The 25,217-nt window shown below is 33.9% G+C and overlaps 1 protein-coding gene across 2 annotated transcripts in view; it reads left to right on the top strand.

Moving 5' to 3' along the window:
* Window positions 1-25,217, top strand: part of ERBB4 (erb-b2 receptor tyrosine kinase 4) — a 1,149,217-nt gene that overhangs the window by 823,467 nt on the left and 300,533 nt on the right. For both annotated transcript variants that reach the window (XM_007187864.2, XM_007187863.2), the window contains exons 6-12: window positions 2,820-2,938; window positions 5,642-5,783; window positions 9,530-9,643; window positions 9,766-9,892; window positions 15,869-15,942; window positions 16,803-16,893; window positions 18,774-18,973. In XM_007187864.2, the coding sequence (XP_007187926.2) occupies window positions 2,820-2,938; window positions 5,642-5,783; window positions 9,530-9,643; window positions 9,766-9,892; window positions 15,869-15,942; window positions 16,803-16,893; window positions 18,774-18,973 (867 nt within the window). The remainder of the gene's footprint in view (window positions 1-2,819; window positions 2,939-5,641; window positions 5,784-9,529; window positions 9,644-9,765; window positions 9,893-15,868; window positions 15,943-16,802; window positions 16,894-18,773; window positions 18,974-25,217) is intronic.

Here is a 25,217-nt window from a genome sequence, read left to right as displayed (position 1 = left end):
AAGAAATTGCTATTTTGAAAAATTTATAGTTGACAACACATATGATTGAATAATTTGAATACATGTTTTAAAAGTTACACAGTATAATAATTATTATTGAACCTAAGGTTGTACTACGTTAGATCCTTTTTCTAACATATTGTTTTTATATTTAAATGGTGTACTCAATGAGAGAAATTATCTTATGAACACTTAATAAATAATTTATAAAAATAAAATCATGGTTATTTCTTTAAATACTATATACATTAATTTCCTCATTTGGTAGGAAAGACCAAAGTATATAAATAAAGAGAAATTGAAACATTTTGTATAGTTACCTTAAATCACCATAGAGTTAAAAAGAGAAATGAACACTTAGACATATATGTCTAGGATTAAAACATGATATGATTTATAGGATATGATTGCTATCTCACTTCATACTATTTTCCAGCTGAGCAAAGCCTGTCAACTAAAAACAAATTAGTAGACTGTCCTGTGATAACACTGATTTCAAATCTAGTAATTTGATTACTTAATATATGTCTGCCATTTCAATGAGCAACTCTTTTTTTTTTTTTTTTTAATTTATTTATTTATGGCTGTGTTGGGTCTTCGTTTCTGTGCGAGGGCTTTCTCTAGTTGCGGCGAGCGGGGGCCACTCTTCATCGCGGTGCGTGGGCCTCTCACTGTCGCGGCCTCTCTTATTGCGGAGCACAGGCTCCAGACGCGCAGGCTCAGTAATTGTGGCTCACGGGCCTAGTTGCTCCGCGACATGTGGGATAGGAACGTTAATATAAGCACTTGTATGAATATGAAGAGTTAATGAGTAGATTTAGTTCATCTGCTTACTTGCTCAGAAGCAAGTTTGTCAGATTAACACAGGGTAGAGATGTGTCTGAAAAGGTTTCAGAGCAAAATGGCACCTTAAGTGGATCTTATGAATGAGTATTTGCTAGACAGAGAAGCCGGAAAGGGTTTTTTTCATCATGAAGGAATGCATTGTGAAAAGGCAGTGAAAATCACAATTGAGTACCATGAAAGGAACTGGGGACCACAAATGGTATTTCCCTGTCTGGATGTGAAGATCACAGTGAGAGTAGTGAGAGATGCTGGTAGAAATGGTGGTCAATTGATAGAGGACTTTTATTCCTTGCTAAGGGTTTACTCCTCTAGTGCAGAGATGGGAAGTAAGCTTCATACTGTGCAACAACACTGATTTATATGCAGTGGCCCATGTTTTCAAATCATTACTTTTAGAGTGGCATAGAGGATTGTGATCTGAGAAATCTTTTAGAAGCCTATGTAATAATTTAGAGGTGAGTCTCAGAACAAAGTTGGAGTAGAGAGGAGGAACAGTAATGAAAAATAAATATTGCTAGTATTTGGGATTTTTATTAGGTATGAGAAGTGAGGGTGAGGAGAAAGGAGAAATAGAAAACATGTCCCCAAAATTTAGTTGAGCTACTGGATGGATGGTACTATTATTAATTGAGGTAAGGGAACAAATAAGAGAGATATACTCAATGGTGGAGGTGGGGAAATGATACATTCCATTTTGTACATCTAAATGAGAACTTTTGTAGACGCCTAGAAATACATGTTGCATCTCAATAGAGAATTCAGATCTGGATCTGATGTTATCTACCTATAGGTAGTATGCAAAGTAGAGATGAATGATTTCATCCAGTTATATGAGCCCTTAGCCCAAAGAAAATTGTGAAGACCAGCTCTGAGGAACACTAGAGTGGTGTCTCGCTGTAATAGCAGTGAAGGAAGCTTTGAAGAACTCAAAGAGGTGGGAAGAAACAAGGCTGAAGTGGAAATACAGAAGCAAAGAAATAATGTGCTACACATATGCTGTAAAATTCATTTCTCTAAATACTTTTAAAATATATCTTTGGCATAAGTGTGATAAGCAGAAATGTGTCCCTCAATACTATAATTTTGATGTCCAATGTATACCTTGACATACTGCTGTCAGCTTGGATTGAAGGATGTTATAAGAAAAAACTAATAGAAGTTTTTGTTGTGTTTACTATGAATATATCTCCCTCCCTCCCTCTCTTCCTTTCCTCCTTCCTTCTTTCCTTCCTTCTGGGGTGTTGCTCTGTTCCTTACACAAGTCCCTCCTTTTTCAGAAATCTTAGTAGAAATTTGACTTAAATCTCAGGAATAGAAACAGTTGTCCTACTACAGATCCATTATCTATCTCTCTTTGTCTGTCTATCTAGCTATCATCTATCTATCTATCTATCTATCTATCTATCTATCTATCTATCATCTATCTATCTATCTGCCTGCCTACCTACCTATTTATTTGTCAGTCACATATCCATTTTATCACCTATCATCAATGTATCTGATGGGAATGATATAATGTGAATCATGTAAAAGTTTCTGTTCCCCTTTCTGCATTGACTACCAAAAATCTTGCACTCGTTCCTGGGGACACCTCCCGCCGCAGGCCCTCACTGTGCACACTGTAAGTTGACTTCACTGCTGACTCCATCCTTCACAACCTACCAAAATGTCGCATTCAGTTGTTCTAAATTTGATTCTTTCTTGCTAAGTTGTGTGATTTTTTGTAAAGCCTGTAAGTATTTACTGGAACAAGAAAGAATATAGAAAACAAATTCATGTATTAATTTTGAAGGGTTTTATGCAGTAATTTTGATCAATTTCAGACTTCGTTCAGTAAATGTTTGCTGAGCTGAGTCAATGACAGTTGAGTACATTGTTTCTCCAGGGCTCAGCTTTTCTCAGCTACTCCAAATCCCCTTAGAAGTTTCTCTTGGTGGCTGACTTTGATGAGGACCTATCTCTGTCTTCTGCAGTGACAAGGACTGTCTGTGCAGAACAGTGTGATGGCAGATGCTACGGACCCTACGTTAGTGACTGCTGTCACCGAGAATGTGCTGGAGGTTGCTCGGGACCTAAGGACACCGACTGCTTTGTAAGTCTGGCAGCTCTCCCTTTCACTCTCTGGTCCTCCCTTCCATCCTTGTTTGACTCAGGCACATTGAGTCTTTAATATCTTATTAAGATAAGATCAAATTTTGCCATTTTAGGGTTAAGAAAGAGACTCTGACTTCCTAGAAGTCATTCCCTCACTGGGTGGCTATTAATTAACTAGGATTGTTCTGTTCTACTAAATGAATTATGTCTTTCTGATTACAATTTATATTATGAGTGAGATTTATTGGAAAACATGAAGGAGAACATATTGAGATATCTTGTAAAAAGCTAACAGCATCCTTCCAGAATTTACGGTGATTATCTATGTGTGCTGTTGCATCGCTGAGTCGAGTCTTCTGAGTGGGGGCACTTGCATTTTATTTCTCAAATATAAATTTCAAGATTAAAGCACATAAATTTATGAATTTAACTATTTTACAGTTTATATTGTTTACAAGCTAATATTATTCAAGATTTATAAGATTTACAAATGCTCATTTAAAGCGATTTATATGCTAATCTGTGTGATTTTTATTTTAGAAGAGGACACTTTTATGTCCTCAAAATTAACATTTATAGCTTGTAGGGGCCACTTTTTAATTACATTTTGATATCCCTGATAAATGTCTTTCTATTCTTTTGAATACATGCAGGCAATTCTGTGAGCTATAGTTAATGAAATTTCATACACACAGAGCATTATTTTCATTTTAAGCTAAAAATCATAAAATAATAAACTATTTTTGTTGCTAAAAATGCACACAGGAATTTATTTTGGTTTTTTTCCCCTCTCAAATATCCAGAGAATACACAGATATATTTAGAACTGAGTCTTTTTTTCAATTTGGCACTTAATTCTGGAAATAAGCAAATTACAGATTATAGCTCTTATGATGTAGATACATAGTAATTTCTTACTTTTCTTAATGTCACAAGAAACGTAATTTGTCTATCCTAATTTTATAGTGAAACAGAAGTGTGTATTGCAGAAATGAGTAGGGAGGAAGAAGGAAAGAGAAGAAAAATGTTAAAAATATACAGAAGATGCTCAGCAGATCTTGAACCGAGACCCTTTCCCTTGCCTGTCACCAGACATGGGATTGAAGCTTGATCTGGAAGATGCTGAAAAGTGTTTGTTAGCAATTTCAAAACAGTAGCAACAATAAACACCAACAATTGACGTTAACTTTCACTTAGAAGCTTCACTGCATTTTTTTCATGGTTCCATTATCACAATAAGCAGAGTGCTGAGTGAGCTTCAGAATTCTCATTTCATTACTTTTATGGAATGGTCCAGTGATTCCACTTTGGCATTTAGTACAGAATGTTCAAGAATGCCAGACCAAGACCTTGGTGTAAGTTATGTTGTATTGTATGCTATCCGGAAGGTAAACTTGTTTGATTTCTCTGGCTTATGTCCCTTTGTTGCCAAGCAATCTGTGCACAACACTGTATAAAATATATTAGTAAAGCAATTATAAGGACACATGAAGTTTTATACCCATAAATTAAAACTTACTGAGTTTCCTAGATTGGTTTTTAATAGATTCTTCCTGGTGAGTGTCATCTTAGTGAATAATGTATTATCGGTGAGTCTCGTTCTGATTATGCATCTCGTAGACCATCATCAGGGAATTGTCATGTTTGCGATAAAGTGCTTGCTAAAACAACAATTAAGAAAATGTTTTGAGGAAACAGAATAAATTAGTGCTTATTAATAACCATACATACAATCTATGATGATATGTAAAATATAGCTTGAGTTCACATTAGCTTGCCTTCCAAGGCCTAAATTATTCCTATGAATGTTTAAATTGTTAAATTAAGATAATTAGTTCATCCCCTATTTTGCTAATCCCATGTTTTTATGTACTTATACATATGTTCTCTTTTTATATCAGATACCTAGCTCTTAGGTGGCACAATTGTTTTTAATCATTCTCAAATGCATTTGAACATATTAACAAATTGAGGTCTCAATACAAATATATGTCAGCAGAAACAAATTTACTTGAACTGGTGACTTTTAGTAAATGGTATGACATTATGAAAAAGACCATATAGGAAATGGTATCATATTATTTAATTATGGGCTGAGTATAGCTACTTCTTTACATTTTGGCATCATACCCCCTACATTTACACTTGACTAGTCACCTGCCAGAGACTTTTCTCTAAGTCCAGTTTGAATGACCATCACATTTTCTCACTATACAATGGTGATGAATGGACTTACCATATCACTTAAGGCACTGAACTCTCCAAACCAGCTTTAAGGAAAGTCTAGCCTGTACAAATGGAGATTTAGTTGTCACTGCCAGACTCTAAGACTCAACATAAACCCTTTGGGTAAGGGTAAGCTTAAATAAGTTTTCACTATTATCTAACTTTAATAATTTAAACCAATTCTCAGTTTAGAAATCAATGGATAGATACCAAGCAATTAGAACATCAATAACTGTAGATGATGTATTTACTGACATTAGAAAACCAGTTTTATAAAATTGAGAAGTACAAAACAAATATGAAGTTAAAAAATAAGCCCTTACAACTAGAAAGTTATCAGATTTTCCAGTTTTTATGAAATAGATGTACGCTGAGTAAACAATACAACCTATCACAGAACTGTTGTAGCAGTGTCCCTTTAACAAGTATTATGAAGGTTATTTTTAAAACAAAATTAATCTTTGCTGTGTTGCAGGCCTGCATGAACTTCAATGATAGCGGAGCATGTGTTACTCAGTGTCCACAAACTTTTGTCTACAATCCAACAACCTTTCAACTGGAGCATAACTTCAATGCAAAATACACCTATGGAGCATTTTGTGTCAAGAAGTGCCCACGTAAGTAACAGGATAAGAAGAGCCAAATCAATTAGCTCATCATTTAAAAACAGAGGAATTTCATGTAAGTTTATTGAATTCCAAAATTGTGACAATATTGTGAATTACTTGAGAATGGGTACTATTATTATCATTTCACAAATAAGAAAATTAAAATTCAAAAAATTGAAGTGATTGGTTCATAGTCTCAGCAAAGTAGTGGCATGTTTGAAGTTATAGTACAGTGTCATTCATTGACTTCTAAACTCAATATTTTCACTATATGTCAATGGTTTTGCACAGGATTTTGTTCCTCAGAAAAGTGACTAGTTAAGTAGCAAGCTATGTAATGAAAGAGATCTGCTCTAATAACAATGCATTTTCGCCTGAAATTATTTATTATTTATTTGTAATAGAATATATAGCATTATAGTTTTAACATCAGATCCAATGTTAAACAATAACAGTGGATATAAAGGGAATGTTAAGGGGTCTTTACCAAATTGATAACTCATCCTGGGGATTCAAAATGACCAATTTAGCTTTCATCAAGAATAGTATATGTCTCAATACCTGTTCAAGTCAGTTTCTTTGCTTGAAAAGACCAATGAGACAGTTCTTCAATGTTTTACTTACTGGAAGGCTAAAAAAAAAATCACTACTTTTGTCCACATGCTCAATTAAAAGAAGACTTTACATTCTACAGCACACAGACATTGTGTTTTTGTTTTTGTTTTGCTTTGTCCACGTGATGAAGTATGAAGTGAAAGGGACATGGTATTAGAGTGGCTTTGGTTATAGCTTTGCCCACTTATTAGTCATGTGATTTTAGATGAACTATTTAGTTTTCTATTTCCTCCTCTTTAAAATGTGGATAATCATATGTACCCTCTGTCTTTCCCAGATACATTATAAAGATCAAAGGGATAGGGAATAGGGTTCAGAGGAATAGTAGTAAAAACAGGTCTTTGAAAGCAATGATGATTCCAGCCATTATTATTAAATATTTTATATTGGTTAAAAGAATAATTATGAGTGTATATATATATATTTAACATGGCTCTAAATTACCATTTTAAAATCACAGACACACTAACTCTAGGATAGTAGAGATTTTTCCATCTTAAACAATTTTATATCCAAAGTTATGTTTTTGATCTAACAACTTCTCATCTAAAGTTACCCTGTATTTCCCCATCTACTATCTTGCAAAATACGGGGCTTGAGAGTATTGTAGAATGTGGCTAGGTGATGAATTTTTTCATTTTCTTAGACAAATGTCCTCCTGCTCTACTACCTTCATATTATGGTGGCTTGCCCCAAAGATAGTCAAAACCATGCTTTTTTGAGATTTTTGATGCTTTCCATTTTATTCAAGCCCTGAGGTTGAGGCCCAAGGCTTGGGCTGGAGTGGAAGACCAGAAAAATCTGAGCTAGAGAATTTTCCTTTTCTTTATTAAATCCTTTGTAGTGTCTCATCTGAAGTCTCTCAACTCCTAAGTTATGACAAGGGGCTAAATACTTAGGACTGTTTTTTGAAATTACATGCCCAGTTACCATAGATATGGTAACTCATAAACTTCCTTTCATAGATTAGTTTAGGTCTATCCAATTACAGATTAATTTAAAGGACTTCATTATTTATCTATGTAAAATTCAAATCTTTGAGGGACCTTGATCATAAGGCATGGTTTGCTAAACTGTAGCTGTCTTAGAAAAACAAAGATGTTCAGTTTCTAAATACTGGTCTACAATTCCTAATTCAGAATTCGGAAATTCAAAAACCCTAAACAACAAATATTTTTTGAAACTAATTTGACTGCAAAATCTGAACCTAACTGATAATGAAGATATTTATAACCTTTATTAAAAATTTCACTCGGCATAAATTGCTGCAAAAATGTGGAAGTTTTTAAATACGAGGTATCCCTAAAGACCTTGCAGAAAGGGTGCTTACACCTGTTGCAGGTTGGGTTCCCCTGAGACAGAGACTATGGTTGTTAAGAAGTGTTCTCAGAATCAAGACCCATGAGGGAAGGAAATGAAGCGAGATCAGGCTGTGATGCAGTCTCAGCAAAGTGTCTCTTTTGTGGTGGATGCCCTCTAGTGGATGTTAACTTGGAATACAAAGATCTTCACACTTTATACCCACGCCCATGGATTCATATATATGCCTCTACCCCAGTCTCCCTTCAATCCCAATTCCAGATTTTCCAGTACTTCCTCTCCCAGGGCAAGCCACTGCTCATGAGTTCATATTTATTCTAAACTCCTATTTATTCCCTACAAAGTAAAGGATCATTTGCACTACCCAGAACTATACCCATTGGTGGGATTTTTCCTTGCCACTATATTTCAAGTCCACTCCTGACTGAGGCTGCAGGGCAGCTGCCATCCATTTTCAGCTGCTTGCACCCACACCCCAAGCTTAGTTTTTGTCTTCCTCTGTCAGCTTGTCATACGTGCCCTCTCTTGGTCCCCATGCAGCCATAGGTATGAGCTTAGTGAAAGGTGCCAGCACAGTGGTAGATGACGTGGGGATTTGGACCACCTGCTTATGCAGTTCACTTGTGCGTCTGCCCCTGCTCACATCAATCCCAAATGTACTGCTTCCATCTTACAATGGATTGCTGTTGGACCTGCTCAACATTATGATGGTTTTTAACAAAACCTTGTGTATGATGGGCAATTCTGGCTACAAGATCAATCCGTGACCCATGGTTAGGTAGTCTGTCTCTGCCAGGACCCAGAAGTATGTCAGGAGTTGTGTATTAAATGGTGTGTAATTCCTAGAGGTCTCGGCTGGGATTTTCCGGTCGGGACTTGTCATAACTCCACGTGGCATATTTTCCCGCCAGAGATACTTCTAATGTCATAGAGCTAGAGCCTCTTGGGTTTTGTGATCCAAGTAGCAGAATTGCTTGTACCCCAGCCTGGATATGCATCATATGCCTTTCTTGCTCTGGGCCCCCTTAAAGGTCAGAAGCCTTCTAGACTACTGAATGTTGGGCCACAAGCAGTTTTTCCAAACATGGAAAGATGCTGCCTTAAAAACCCAAAGCAGCCTAGCAGGTATTGTGTTTTCCCTTTAGCGTGGGAGGCATCTAGATGCAAAAATTTGTCCTTATTTTTGGGAGGGAATGTTCTGGCATATTCCAGACCACTGGATTCCTAAACATTTCACCATGTCAGGTAATTAGATGTTCCTGGTTTAGTTAGTATACCTTTCCTAAAGTACTGCCCTTTCAAATTTCATTTTGTTTCTTCGTGTGAAACGGTGGGACAGTTTCTACGGCACTCCATTGAAAGATGAACACATTTTAAACATTTCCTCTTGGGTATGAAGTGCACTCCCTTCATCCAAGGCAGTTTAACTTCAGCTTCATTTGTGCTTCATGTAACTTGAAGTATTTTTAGACTTCAAACTTGCATCATGACATGAAATGAAGTGGAACTACTGAAAAACACAAACTAAATGTCCTGCAGTTTCCTAAGTCTATAAAAGAAATTCACTATCTTGGGGGCAATTCAGAATGAGGAGCAGTAGTCAGGCAACTACCAGTTGTTGTTAACACACACTGCGCTTGGATTTGAATGTAGGTGTTCGTCGATGCTATTTCAGGTGGAGATATTTAGAGTTGCTTTAGGGAAAGAAACATACATACTATCATTTTCAAATGGAAATAATTTTCAAACCCTAAAATATCTTGTTTTAAAATCTTTTGCTGAACCTCAGCATTATTGCTAATTTTACCTTTTTTTATCAGATAACTTCGTGGTCGATTCCAGTTCCTGTGTGCGTGCCTGCCCTAGTTCCAAGATGGAAGTAGAAGAAAATGGGATTAAAATGTGTAAACCTTGCACTGACATTTGCCCAAAAGGTGATGATAGTTTTTTTCATTTTATAATGAAAAAATACTGTTATTTTATAATTAAAATGCAATAATTTATTGACTAAAGAAAAATTTTCTCAGCTCCCTAATTGTGCATCTTGTTTCTACAGCTTGTGATGGCATTGGCACAGGATCATTGATGTCAGCTCAGACCGTGGATTCTAGTAACATTGACAAATTCATAAACTGCACCAAAATCAATGGGAATTTGATCTTCCTTGTCACTGGTATTCATGGGTCAGTATTACATTTTTATGGAAAATTGTTTTACAAAGTGCAGACAAAGCTTAAGAGATTCTTTAGTTTTGTCTGTTTGATTCCTTTTGACACAGAGTTCCACTATACATTAATGCTTTCCTCCAACAAAATCAAATGCCAGATTTCACCAGCAGTGATTGTAAACCAAATTTTGGGGGTACATCCAGATTATGAATTTGGTGACAACTTAGATTTAAAAATATAGATTTATATATAAGCTAAGATGTATTTACAGGACGTTTTCCTCAAATCCATAGATTTCAGTAAGCTTGGCACATTTGTGGATATGTTTAGGGAAACAGTATCAGTGGACAAAGTGGGGAATTTCATTCAAATTCCTAACCAATTAGTTCAAAACAACATAAATTAATGCATCTCACAGAAAACAAATCAGTAAGTTGAAATTCTGAGCTCTCAGGTATTTTCTTTGCCCTGCTGCATCTTTTTCTGTTTTAGACTTGGGAAGTTAGTAAGAAATCTATTAAATGAATTTCATTTTAGCAATAAAAACTGTAACAGGGCTTCCCTGGTGGCGCAGTGGTTAAGAATCCGCCTGCCAATGCAGGGGACACGGGTTCGAGCCCTGGTCCGGGAAGATCCCACATGCCGCAGAGCAACTAAGCTCGTGCGCCACAACTACTGAGCCTGCGCTCTAGAGCCTGTGAGCCACAACTACTGAGCCCAAGTGCCACAGCTACTGAAGCCCATGCGCCTAGAGCCCGTGCTCCACAATAAGAGAAGCCACCGCAATGAGAAGCCTGCGCACCGCAATGAAGAGTAGCCCCCGCTCGCCGCAACTAGAGAAAGCCCGCACACAGCAACGAAGACCCAACACAGCCAAAAATAAATAAATAAAATAAATAAATTTATTTAAAAAAAAAAAAAAAAAAAAAACTGTAACATTTTCTGGGCCCCTTCATTACAGAACCACCTGCTGTTTTTAACTGGGAAAATGACCAAGTCTGCATCCTTTCAACGGCAATGAAAATATAAATATTTTTACTTTATATTTTATCTGTTTGTGTATATCACTACTCAGTCCCTAAATATTAGTGCTACGGGCTACAGATAAAACATATCACTCACATATTTCAATTCAAAAGATTACTCTAAGCATATATCATTTCTAGAAGCAAAACAATTCAACACATTATGAATAAACACGTCAAATAGGAACAACAAGAGAAATAGAACAAAGCGTTTCTTTCCAGTCAAATAAATTACTGTAGGTCTTAGTACATAAAGCATGTCTTTACTTTAAAAGATAGCTTTTCATATGGGTCTGTGCCAGAAACTGTAATAGTATGTATTCACTTTCTGTTATATTTGGTCTAAGAGGTGTTTCTTGTTGTTTTGTTGTGTTTTTTTAAATAAGATCCAGAGTTTTAACATCTCTTTAAAAAACCATGTGCGTGTGATTATGCTTAGTTACATGGCACCAACCTACTGGAGATGGGTGGCGCTACCATGGTGAGACGGGACATGCTGGGTCGGCTCCACCATGGACAATCTGTATTGAGCTGGGTGGCTTCCATGTCAAACAACTCCAACGTAAAGTTGAGAACCGGGTTAATAAGAAATACCTACATCCTCTGGTTGTCGTGGAGATTCAAAATAAAACAAAATATACATTTTTTTAAGCGTTCAGCCCAGTGCCTGGCATACAGTAAACCTTAATTAATGGTATAAAATAGAAAGAAAAAGGTGGGGGAAGGGAAGGAGTTACAGAGGGAAAGGAGAGAGAGAGAGAGAGAGAGAGAGAGAGAGAAAGAGAGAGATTGAAAAGTAACAAAAATAGAAGTTAAAAATTGCTCACCCCCTCGAAACAAAAAAAAAGTTAAAAAGAAGGAGAAAAAGGCGCTTCAAGAGGAAAATCTCAGTGACTATATCTAGTACCTAGTTTATATCACAGCATATAGTGCAACAGATAATATTTCATAGACTACTGGAAACCAAATAAAGGCAAAGTTATTTTCATGGCAATCCTTACTTTATTGTAAGTCATACTTCCTAGTTCAGACGATTATTATTTGTCCTTAATTATAGCACTTAAATGTAACATTATAATTAATATTATTGCGTCTTAAGCATAATATATAAGGCATTTTCCAGGACAAATATGTATGTGAAATATGATATGTTCCTCATTCCTAGTCTCATGCCAACATGAAACATATTCTGAAGCCTTTCCCTTTCATTTTAGGAAAGTATTGATATAAAGTTAATTGAGTAGGTCTCAGACACTTATGTATAGGCATATGTGTATTCATGTATGTAATATGTGTGTGCATATGGACAGAGAGATTTTAAAGATGAATAACATGAGGTATTATAAACAGAAAGCTTTCAGTAAATTAACAAAATTTTTTACTTCACTTAATTTCCATTACCCTAAATCTTCTACTAACTAGTTTTTAATAGGATGTATGGTTTGATTAAAATAACTAGGGTATTTCTTTAAACTAATAGAAATGAAAAATCCATAATTAAGTAAGAGTATACTTTTCTTTTTTTTTTCACACACACACACACACACTGTATTTTATTTTTACAAGAGATAAATAGACTGACACCAAGCATTGTACATGGATGACCACCACAAAAGCAACAATGATTGCAATTACCAAACATGAAACACACTCATACTATGTCATAATATTGACATTCAGTCCAGTAATCCTCCACTGTAACAGCTCCTTTACTTTGCAGTGAAAATTGATTTGTATACTCTTTGCCTCTGAGTCCTTGTGGGATTTTTTCTTTTTTTTAATTCAAACAGAAAGTCACAAAAATTATACTCATCCTCATCAGTTCACTCAGTCCCATGTAATTAATTTTTTTTCATCTTGATCTTTTGTTAGCACTTTTATGAGTTCATCAGTTTTTCATTAGAGTTCTGAAAATGCTTATTCATTCAGTTCAGCAGTACAGTCAGTTACCAGAAACCTGTACTTGTCAGAGTCTTTTCCATGAATTTCCTGAAGATGAAACCCTTTTATAGGAACATATTTACAAAAGCATCAGAGTACACCCAGAACTGTCTGTAAATGACAAAAGACTTAAAAGTGACCACGGTTAAAGATTTGATGAAACTTCATAATAATGCAGTTGACAAGAAAATTAGTTATTTCTGAGATATACATTTTAAAGTAATAACTAGGATTATGACTTATAACATTATACCAGAACATATAAGATTTTTAGAAATTTCATGTAATGTCTGAAACATTTATATTAACATATTTCCATACAAATACTTTTCAAAAACAAATTTCTGCAAAAAATAAATTTACTGTGAAGTTGTCAACTAAAACATTAACATATAAAAGAGATCAATGTTCAATTTATAGAACGATACCGCCATTGCTAGAAATAAACTAGGCACTCTTATTTCCTTATTTAGAATGGGAACTGCAGGCAAAATGCAGTGTTCAGGGTTATCATAGGATCCCCTTTCATGTCTTGTCATGTCTAATAATGTTCTTGTGAATATGCTTAGAGCAACAAAATGCTCACCAAATAAGCATGTTCATGCTGTGTCACAGTGTGACACAGACAAGAAAGTACTTAGATGATAGACTGTAATGTTGATAGACAATGGAAAACAGATAATGAGTTTGGTGAAAAAAATAACGTGATTTCTATGGAATTGTGAAAATATGTTTCTCTCTCTTTATCCTGAGCTTTATTTTGGCTCACCCAACACAATGACAGGGTGGACATAATGTTTTTTTTTCATGGTCCTGAATTTAGCTAGGAAAGTTCTCAATTTTAAAATCTATGGATTTCAAGTGGCTGTAGGGTGGAACTCCCTAGGGGTACTTTTAACTTGGTAAGTGGGATTCTGTCAATTTATTTTATGAGAGTCCTGAATCTCTAAAATTAAGTATATAAAATTTCTATGGTCCATTGGGCTTCATGTGAACAGTCCAGAATTCATTTCATTCCTGACAACCTGGAAGTGTTCTCAGTAAAGGTTTGGACTGACCCCATTACTGTGTGCTTGCCCTGAACTTTGAGTGTTTCTCAGTAAAGCAGGAATATTTGATTATATGGCTAGAGCTATTCTAGACACTGCTTTTCATCAAAGAACAAATGTTGAAAGTTCATTCTACTACTGCAGAGCTGATATTTCATGTGCATGCAGACATGTTTGCGCATTAGAAAATGATAGCAACCAGAACTTTCCCACATGATGAACCTAATTTTGTAGCTCCATATTCACCGAAAGCATAGCTATTCATTCTGTACATCTTCAGTTACAAACAGAGCAAGTTTGCTAGAATATTAATTTAGACTTTAAGCTTTTGAAAGGTATTCATGTCACATTAAGGAAAATCTTAATTGTTTATGTGTGAATTATGGGGACACTCACCTATAGTGTTTCCAAGCCTTCTATAACACGCCATGTTAAACTAGTAGCACAATGTATTGATTATGCTTCTTAGTTTTTCTCAGTTTGAAGCAGTAATTTCATCAAGCAAGATTTTTTTTTTCTTTTAAAAGATATGGGATGGTTCACAGTATAGAAAATATGCTGATGAATCAAGCAGAGAGAGCCAGTAAAAGGTGGTTCCAGAGATTAAGGTTGCTGAACTGATAGAAAATGTTTTCAAGGCTCTAATGCCAGGATGAATAAATGCCAGTGGATTCAGACTCAAATTCTTAGAAGGAAGGCCATATGCCTATCTGTTTGCCAGGGGATTGTGGAGCACGTTGACTGATAGCCTCCAATGGATCATGTATCCTAGTGTTTATTCCCCATGTGAAAAAGAAGGTTCTCAGAGACTGGTAAAACAACAGATATCCAGTGCAAGGATAAAATTCAGTTGATAGCTAAAGGTGGACACAAACTTCTAAAAGAGCCTAATTCCTTGTTTTTAGAAAGTTTGATCTCTCTTGGAGAAATGACCAATGAATGGAATTTAATTTTTCTCTGAGGAGTATATATTACTATAAGGTTTCTACTTGCCCAGAATAGCACAGAGCACCTTTTAAAGTAATAAAACCTAGAAAAACTACTATATATTACTTAAGAAAATCTGAAAGTAGTGCTTGAATTACTGACAAATGTTTAATATTATGTTTATATTTGGCTTAATATACAAGAATGCAATTATTTTGTATGGGCAGGATGTTATAAATGAAAAATATTTTCCTAAGATGAAAACTTCTGAAAAAATCCATTAACTATTTAATTTTAAAGGTATTTTATATTAATTTTTGTAAAGACAGGGCATTTATGTATCAATAACATTAATTACAAAAAATATATTTATGCATTAGGAGATTGTATTTTTAAAAATCCCCAAAATTTACAACACATTTTGAGTATTGTTAAATTTGTGGTAAACTTTATTTTCAAATGTTAGTATGATTCATATAGAGGGAAGCAAATAGTTCCTTCATATGAAAGTGAACATAAATAAACAGATAGGAACAAGATTGCCTTGATAGATAAATGTGAAGATACAGAAAAAAAAAAGTTTACTTTCTGTATTTGTTTTCACCCTTTTTATGAAATTACAGGTTCTGTTAGCAATTTAGCATGCTTTGAGGAACCCAAAAGGCAATTATTCTCACCATAACATAATTTATTTGCAGTGTCTATTTTTCCAATTGAGAATAAACTTTTAAAGGCAAAATAAAATGGTTAATAAATGGAATTGCTATATTTGGAGGTTTATTCAGGATAGTCAAATTGAACCGTTCCTCTGGATCTAGAATAGCCTTCAAGGAAGAACTCATATTCTGTGTCATCAAAATTTCCTGGAAGTACCTTTTAATCCCCTTCCACATCTAGAATAGAAAATCTGGATAAAACATTGCTACCCTTCCTATTGCTAATTAAAATTCCATTGGAATGAAATAATTTTTGTCACATTTCTCATATTTTCATCCCTTTATCTAATTTTAATTTTGGCTTCATTTTTTTTTTTTTTTCTTATTTTCTAGGGACCCTTACAATGCAATTGAAGCCATAGACCCAGAGAAACTGAACGTGTTTCGGACAGTCCGAGAGATAACAGGTAATTTTTAAAGTGAGTTTGTTGTGCTATGAACTATGTGAATTTTAGTCTTTTGTTAAAAATATTACATAGTATTTGAATTTGCAAAGCAAATTCTAGTTTTGAAAACACGTATTATTTTAAACGATGGGTGTCTTACTTCCTTAGCATCTGTGCACATTTTGAAATCTGTGGAATTAAACAAAAAAAATCCTTGAGATTTTGATGTTACTCTTTTTGCAAATGTCAGTGGATCTTTGAACCCATGTGTTTCTATTTACTTTTCACAAGTACTATTGAGGATGTGTAGCATGTAGGATTCATTTAGCATATGTTTACTGAGGGCCTAATATGTTCAGAGCTGTCATAGTAGGTGATATGGGGCCCATAGACATGAATCAGACATGGGTTTGCTATCAAAGAATGTAAAATCAAATAAGGAGGCTTAGTTATATACATAAATGTCTTAGAATGCAAGACAGACAGCTGATGTTGTAAGTGTACAGATAAGGTGGCAAAAGATTTCAGAGAAATTAAACTCTTTGTCTAGTTAGACTAAATATTTTTTCCATTTAGAAGAATAAATCAAATTAAGAATCATTTAAATCTTTAAACCATACATTTATATAATTCTGTATGTATATATTCTTGGTGTTCATTATTTTGACATTCATCATCTATTGAGTATTGTAGCCCAGAAACTTTGGGTAAGACACTGAATCTTGGAAGAAGAAATATGAGATAGAATGGTTCAAAAATAGGAATATTTGCTGCCTTTTTCTTACCTCCCATTTTCATCATATTTTAAGAATAATTGGTATTAAACACTGTTACTGAGACAATGATATTCTGAATTATTTTACTGCCCTTATCTTTTGTAGGTTTCTTGAACATACAATCATGGCCCCCAAACATGACCGACTTCAGTGTTTTTTCTAACCTGGTGACCATTGGTGGAAGAGTACTCTATAGGTAGGTGTATATATTCAAAGTTACAGGTCTCTGCATCATGTGTACATTATGTCATAGCCATCAGACTCATTGATTTACTGATTCTAGAAATATTGGTTTTCCACTTTAAATTCTAAAGGAAAGCTCAATGAAAAATACTCCTGATTGTGCTTTAAAGTATACAACTTGATTTTTCAACTGCCTGTCACTTAAAGTAATTTTAGTGTTTGGCAGTTGTGGAGTCCATGATGTGAACCATAAAACTGAACCTTCTTTTTTATCATATGTTATCATAATTAGAAGATAGACTTGAATGACTTTGTAATGACTTCGGTGTATGGGATACAAATGCTGTTTTACCAGGAAGTTCTCATTTTGTCTCTGGAGCTATCATTTGAACAAAGCATCACAGCGCTGATATTTTAGAATTTGGTCCACTATGCTACATGCAGTGCTGGTTAATAATGGACAGATAATCAGGGCTCAGAAGGATACTGTTCTAAAGTTCTAATGTCAATATTTTTATTCACATAATAAAAATATATGTTTTAATATTTATTAAGCCACTGTTTTTATTTTACTTCAGATTTCATCTGCACAAAATTATTGTTTATGAACAGTTAAAAGTTGATTTATATAAGGAGATCTTGATAATTTTTCTACTTAAATCCAAAAGATGCCTAAAATCAATACTGTCATTAAATATTCTATAATAATGGTTCACAGGAAGTCCATTGAATTTTGCTATTAAAACAGGTATATCTGTAAGAGGTTCTAAAATGTAAAGGGGAAAAGTGCTTAATAAAAAAGGATAGTTGAGAGATATAATCTATTCAAGTGCTATATGGAACCAATTTTTACTATCCATTGAATAAAGTGTTATAAATCTAAGTCAAGGCATTATTATGCTCACATTGTAATCAACAACTAAGGGTGCTTATGATGGAAACAAAGATTTGAGAAAGTGAATTACATCCCATTTGGGTACATACACACGTTATATATCTGTATATTATAGTTCTCCATGCATGTGTATATATAAAACACATGAAAAAAAATCTGAGTACTAAAAGCAAAGCAAATTTAGAGGACAGCTTTGATTTCCAAAATATAAAATAATGTTCATAAGTTGATTGAAATGTGGGAAACACATTTAGTCTTTAAAAAATAGAAAAATAATTTAATTACAAAGTGGACTATTTTGAGAAAACAACATCCTTGAAATGATAATTTGTTTCTACAGTGTAGTTGTTATTTAACTTTTAGAGATGCTTTCTCACTTGTCCAAGCCTTCTGAGTATTTTTTTTTTATTTTAGTTTTATTCTTCTCTTTAATTTTTAACATCTCCTATCCTTATACATTTTTCAAGTATTACAATTAACACTTTGGTTTCTGAGGTATAAATTAAGGCTAAATATCTATGGTCATTCTCTGAGATATTTACCTTCTGAAAGTGTGTCTAAATCTATTAAATAGTCAGAATAGAATTAATGTCTTACTCTGGGTAGATGAACAGTCACCCCATAAACATTTATTTAATTATTTAGTCTTAATACAGGATTTCATTCTTGAGGAACTTAAGATTCAGGGGTTAGGAGGGAAGGCAGTGAGCAGATACATCAATGGTACATATATAGACAGAGATAGAGATATCATTGATATTCATAATTATAAAAGATGGGCTTTTTTGGGGGGGTCAAGTGATTACTTTTAAAACAGTCAACATATAGCAAGTAAAGAAATGGTATTTGTATCTCAGGGTTATTAATTCAATCATTTTTATACTCTATTAACATTCTTTTGGAGTAAAATATGACATCCTTATTTTACTTCAAGAATGCATGTCATGGCCAGAAAACAACTATTACTGTTCCATTTTTTTCCTCTCCCCTCTCTTTAGTGGCCTTTCCTTGCTTATCCTCAAGCAACAGGGTATCACTTCTCTACAATTCCAATCCCTGAAGGAAATCAGTGCAGGAAACATCTATATCACTGACAACAGCAACCTGTGTTATTATCATACCATTAACTGGACAACGCTCTTCAGCACAATCAACCAAAGAATAGTGATCCGGGACAACAGGAAAGCTGAAAACTGTAGTAAGTACATTACCCAAACATTAAAAATCTAGAAACTTTAAACATTTTTTTTTCTCATTCTACATTGGACCAAACAGTTAAACATAGTGGTGGGTCAGAATTGTTGCCTTCTTTTTCTCAACCCTTAAAAAAGGTTGGTATAAAACAAATGGGTAACTTTTTATAACACATTGCATGCTTTTCTAATGTATTTCATGTTCTCAAATCTTGCCTAATCATAAGAACCGTCCTGTGGAGATTTAGATTCAATAGGTGTAAGTGGAACCTGGGAATCTAAATGTTTAATAAGCATCCCGGGTAATTCCTTGGATCCAATCAATTTATGGAAATCCACTCTATTAAATTTTCTGTTTACTTTTTGTTTCAGAGAATTTGATAACATAGAATAACAAATAATAACAAATAACAAATAATAAAGTATTTGCCATTTAGGAGTGGTGAAAAAAAAAAAAAGACGTGTTCTTCTGAAATGTGTAAAAATGCTGTTCCAGAAGTTTGCAAAAGTTCATTTCATAAATGTGTTTTTGTAGGCAAGGAGCAATCTCTTTTTTCATGTATTTTACTACTCATCGATCCATTCCATCACTTCTTTGTTGCACAGAAGCAAATAATGTTTTCATGAGTATATAACTAAGTCATTCCCATCTTATACTTTGATACTCCAATGATTAATACTTAATTCTTCCCTGTTTTTCTCCTGGGTATTACTTTATTCTGCATCCTATAAGTGCTACTATTATGCATATAGTAGTGACTTACTTATAATAAATACAAAATAAAATGACTTAGAATTCAAAGGATCTGTTTACAGATGCATATTCTTGTTGTGGTCATGATAAGTCAGTCCTTTTAAAAGTCACATTTCTTAAGAAACATTTTGCTCTTAGGAAGTCTTCTTGCTTCTTTAATCTCACCATTGGAACAATCACAAGGGTATACATACATAATGATTAAGTTCATTAAGTATGTGAATGAATAGTATAGGACTTTTTTAAAAATGTAAACTCTTAAGAGGCCAACATGATTTAAATTTACCAAGTTAAGTAGTCCGTGAATTAATTAATTTATTTATACCCCACCTTGTACCAGAAAGGGTTTAAGGCAGCTCAGGCTAGCAATTTTTATAAAATATAACTTATAATTTGTGAGGAATTCACATTTTAGCTCTTTTGGATCCTTAAAAGTATTTTCCAGAGAAAAGAAACCTATTGCAACATGAGTTTCCTGTTTTGAGTGAACTTAAGTTCTTATATATTCTTCTGTTCCTCATAGAATCAAGAAATATAAAATATTATTATATATCAAAATATGCATGTCCACATTGAATGAGATTTATCCTTTCATTGAGCCTAGATTATTTCCTTGGTTTTATACATTTCTGAAACCTGACAGAAAGCTTGCTTTTTTTTTTCTCTACTTAAGCTTCTTATCCCACATTACTATATTTGTGTTTGTACATGCCCCAGACAAAGTAGATTATTCATGGAAGTAAGATAGAAACTTTTTCAATACTAACTTATAAATATTTCCCTAAGTCAGGGTTATACTCTCCTTTTCTTTCACTTACTTCAAAAAACAAAACAAAATGAAAATAAAACAATAGTACCTCTACCTTCCAAAGGTAAGATTTAGGTATGAAGACAAAAACAAACAAACAAACAAAAAAACTAAGAAAAAATAAAAGAATGAGAGAAAAACATTCTTTTTCTTTAACTCATTTAATCATTTCACAAATCCCTTCTTTTACCTTTTGTAAACCTGAATAAAAAGCAAATGGGAAAAGAAAATGTGGAAAGAAATTAAATGTGAAAAAGCAAGATAGGAAAAATTTATGTAATTATTCCATATCTCTTTAAGACTTCTAAAATTTTGAAACAACCAAAAGAAGATAAATAATAATAATAATAATAAACAACTAAAAATCTAACATTTTCTTCAACTTTCAGTGGTAGGTCTCTTGGAGGTTTATCCATTTTTCAAACCATGAACCTATTTTATAGTTGACTTTACAGTTTCAGGAAGAAATGAAGCAATTAGAAGAAAGCAGTTTTGTAGTGCTATAATTTAAAATTAAGCATATAATTTTTCATTTTTAACATCTTAGAGTAAACAATTTTTGCATGAAATCCATTTATCAAAATTTGGGTTTCGGTCTCATAGTACATTGGATCCTGCATTTTCAGAAATGTAATTATCCTATAAGCTTGACTTCAGATGTGCTGCTGATGTTTACACTGAGCCTGCAATGGTTGCCCACATGTGATTAAGGCCATTTTATCATCCATAGTATTATCTGCAAATAGGAAAACAAATATTTGCTTCATTTTAAATGTACTTAAATATTGCATTTTTAGACATTCTCTCTTAATATACCACACACAAGACATATATGAGCACACACACATATTCATTATAAGACATATGGATACACAGACATACAGCATAAGGTGTGTATTCATATGCTCACACAACACATACACATGTACACAACCCTCGGACACATACACATGCATTCACACGCATAAACGCACACACACACAGTCACCATAAAATACTCTCATCTAAATCTGTATATCGGCTTGGTAGCTTAAAAGAAAAATCAGCCTTGACTTTTAACAGTGTTTTTTGGAGTTCAACATGATTTAAAACAGCAATGACAATAAAAGAAAAACCTCACCTCATCTATAAAGTGTGACCATAGCTTGAGCAATCTTACTCTTTTAAGTTAAAATTTTCAAAGCAGACTTTATGGTTTGAAGAGACTGAGATTGAGAGAAACTCTAGGACATGAAAAGCTGGAACATTTTCTGCCTCCTTCATTTGTATGGTTGTGGTAGGGACAAAACAGTGCTGGTTGGAAGGAGTTTTATAGTAGGTTTATAAAAGCATTTGAAGTTTCTTTAAATAGTTAAGCATAAATTTTTAACACCAGAATATGAACAGTGAAGAGATAAATACTACACCAAACCTTTGTAATCTGAGTTACATTTGAACTCAGACATCTCTATTTTTAAAATATTTGCACATATACACTTAAAACCAACATAAAAAAGAGAGAAACTATATTCATAGTTACCTTTCAAATTGAAATAATTTTATTTTTCTAATTATAATAGTACTTTTATCATTGTTAGAAAACAAAACAATAGACATATAAAATAATACATACTTTTTGGTAAATAGGTAAATAGATAATGAAACATATGTTCATATATAAATTGGATCATACCATATATATTTAAATACTGAGGATCTTCCATGTCAGTATATAGAGCTCTTCCTTATTCTTTTTTTTTCTTTACTTTTTATTGGAGTATAGTTGATTTCTAATGTTGTGTTAGTTTCTGCTGTACAGCAAAGTGAATCCGTTATACATATACATATATCACTGTTTTTTAGATTCTTTTCTTGTATAGGTCATTACAGAGTATTGAATAGAGTTCCCTGTGATATACAATAGGTCCTTATTAGTTATCTATTTTATATATAGTAATGTGTATATGTCACTCCCAATTTCCCAATTTATCCCTCTCCCACTCCTTCCCTGCTGGGAACCATAAGTTTGTTTTCTACATCTTGTGACTGTAGAAAATTTCACTTATTGTAAATAAGTTCATTTATATTATTTTTTTAGATTCCATGTATAAGTGATATATTATGATATTTGTCTTTCTCTGTTTGACTTACTTCACTCAGTATGCCTTATTCTTTTAATTTATTTATTTTTTAATAGATCTTTATTGGAGTATAATTGCTTCACAATACCATGTTAGTTTCTGTTGTACAACAAAGTGAATCAGCCATATGCATATGTATGTCCCCATATCCCCTCCCTCTTTAGCCTCCCTCCCATCCTCCATATCCCACCCCTCTAAGTCATCGCAAAACACTGAGCTGATCCCCCTGTGCTATGCTGCTGCTTCCCACTAGCTAACTATTTTACATTCAGTAGTGTATATATGTCGCTGCTACTCTCACTTTGCCCCAGCTTCTCCCTCCCACCCTGTGTCCTCAGGTCCACTCTATATGTCTACATCTTTATTCCTGCCCTGCAACTAGTTTCATCAGTACCATTTTTTTTTTTTTTAGATACCATATATATATGCGTTAGCATATGGTATTTGTTTTTCTCTTTCTGACTTCACTCTGTATGAGAGACCCTAGGTCCATCCACCTCATTACAAATAACTCAATTTAATTTCTTTTTATGGCTGAGTAATATTCCATTGTATATATGTGCCATATCTTCTTTATCCATTCATCTGTCGATGAACATTTAGGTTGGTTCCATGTCCTGGCTGTTGTAAACAGAGCTACAATGAACATTGTGGTACATGACTATTTTTGAATTATAGTTTTCTCAGGGTATATGCCCAGTAGTGGGATAACTGGGTCATATGGTAGTTCTATTTTTAATTTTTTAAGGAACCTCTGTACTGTTTTCCATAGTGGTTGTATCAATTTACAGTCCCACCAACAGTGCAGGAGGGTTCCCTTTCACCACATCCTTTCCAGCATTTACTGTTTCTAGATTTTTTGATAGTGGCCATTCTGACCGGTGTGAGGTGATACCTCATTGTAGTTTTGATTTGCATTTCTCTAAAAATTAGTGATGTTGAGCATCTTTTCATATGCCTCTTGGCCATCTGTATGTCTTTTCTGATGAAATGTCTATTTAGATCTTCCACCCATTTTTTAACTGGATTGTTTGTTTTTTTGATATTGAGCTCCATGTGCTGTTTGTATATTTTAGAGATTAATCCTTTGTCTGTTGTTTCATCTGCAAATATTTTCTCCCATTCTGAGGATTGTCTTTTTGTCTTCTTTATGGTTTCCTTTGTTATGCAAAAACTTAGTTTAAGTCCCATTTGTTTATTTTTGTTTTTATTTCCGTTACTCTAGGAGGTGGATCAAAAAAGATCTTGCTGTGGTTTATGTCAAAGAGTATTTTTCCTATGTTTTCCTCTAAGAGTTTTATAGTGTCTGGTCTTACAGTTAAGTCTTTAATCCATTTGGAGTTTATTCTTGTGTATGGTGTTAGGTAGTATTCTAATTTCATTCTTTTACATGTAGCTGTCCAGTTTTCGCAGCACCACTTATTAAGGAGGCTGTCTTTTTTCCATTATATGTTCTTGCCTCCTTTGTCAAAAATTAGGTGCCTATATGTGCATGGGTTTATCTCTGGGCATTCTGTCCTGTACCATTGATCTATATTTCTGTTTTTGTGCCAGTACCATATTGTCTTGATTATTGTAGCTTTGTGGTATAGTTTGAAGTCGGGGAGCCTGATTCCTCCAACTACGTTTTTCTTTCTCAAGATTGCTTTGGCTATTTGGGGACTTTTGTGTTTCCATACGAATTGTAAAATGTTTTGTTCTAATTCTGTGAAGAATGCCATTGGTAGTTTGATAGGGATTGCATTAAATCTGTAGGTTGCTTTGGATAGTATTGTCATTTTCACAATATTGATTCTTCCAATCCAAGAACATGGTATTTTTCTCCATCTGTTTTTGTCATCTTTGATTTCTTTCATCAGTGAAAGAAGTGAAAGATTTCTTTCATCAGTATAGTTTTCTGAGTACAAGTCTTTCGCCTCCTTAAGCAGGTTTATTCCTAGGCATTTTGTTCTTTTTGCTGCAATAGTATATGGGAGTGTTTCCTTAATTTCTCCTTCTGATTTTTCATTGTTGGTGTATAGGAATGCAACAGATTTCTGTGCATTAATTTTGTATCCTGCAACCTTACCAAATTCATTGATTAGTTCTAGTAGTTTTCTGGTGGCATCTTTAGGATTTTCTATGTATAGTATCATGTCATCTGAAAAGAATGACTGTTTTACTTCTTCTTTTCAAATTTGTATTCCTTTTATTTCTTTTTCTTCTCTGATTGCCATGGCTAGGACTTCCAAAACTATGTTGAATAGGAGTGGCAAGAGTGGACATCCTTGTCTTGTTCCTGATCTTAGAGGGAGTGCTTTCAGTCTTTCACCATTGAGTATGATGCTTGCTGTGGGTTTGTCATATATGGCCTTTATTATGTTGAGGTAGGTTCCCTCTCTGCCCATTTTCTGGAGAGTTTTTATCATAAATGGGTGTTGAATTTTGTCAAAAGCTTTCTTTGCATCTATTGAGATGATCATATGGTTTTTATTCCTTAAGTGTTAATGTGGTGAATCACATTGATTGATTTGCATATACTGAAGAATTCTTGCATCCCTGGGATAAATCCCACTTGATCATGATGT

Source organism: Balaenoptera acutorostrata, chromosome 8, assembly GCF_949987535.1.
Source record: "Balaenoptera acutorostrata chromosome 8, mBalAcu1.1, whole genome shotgun sequence".
NCBI classification, from domain to species: Eukaryota; Metazoa; Chordata; class Mammalia; order Artiodactyla; family Balaenopteridae; genus Balaenoptera; species Balaenoptera acutorostrata.
Note: the sequence above shows the minus strand (reverse complement) of the source record. Positions and strands in the feature narration are given on the sequence as shown.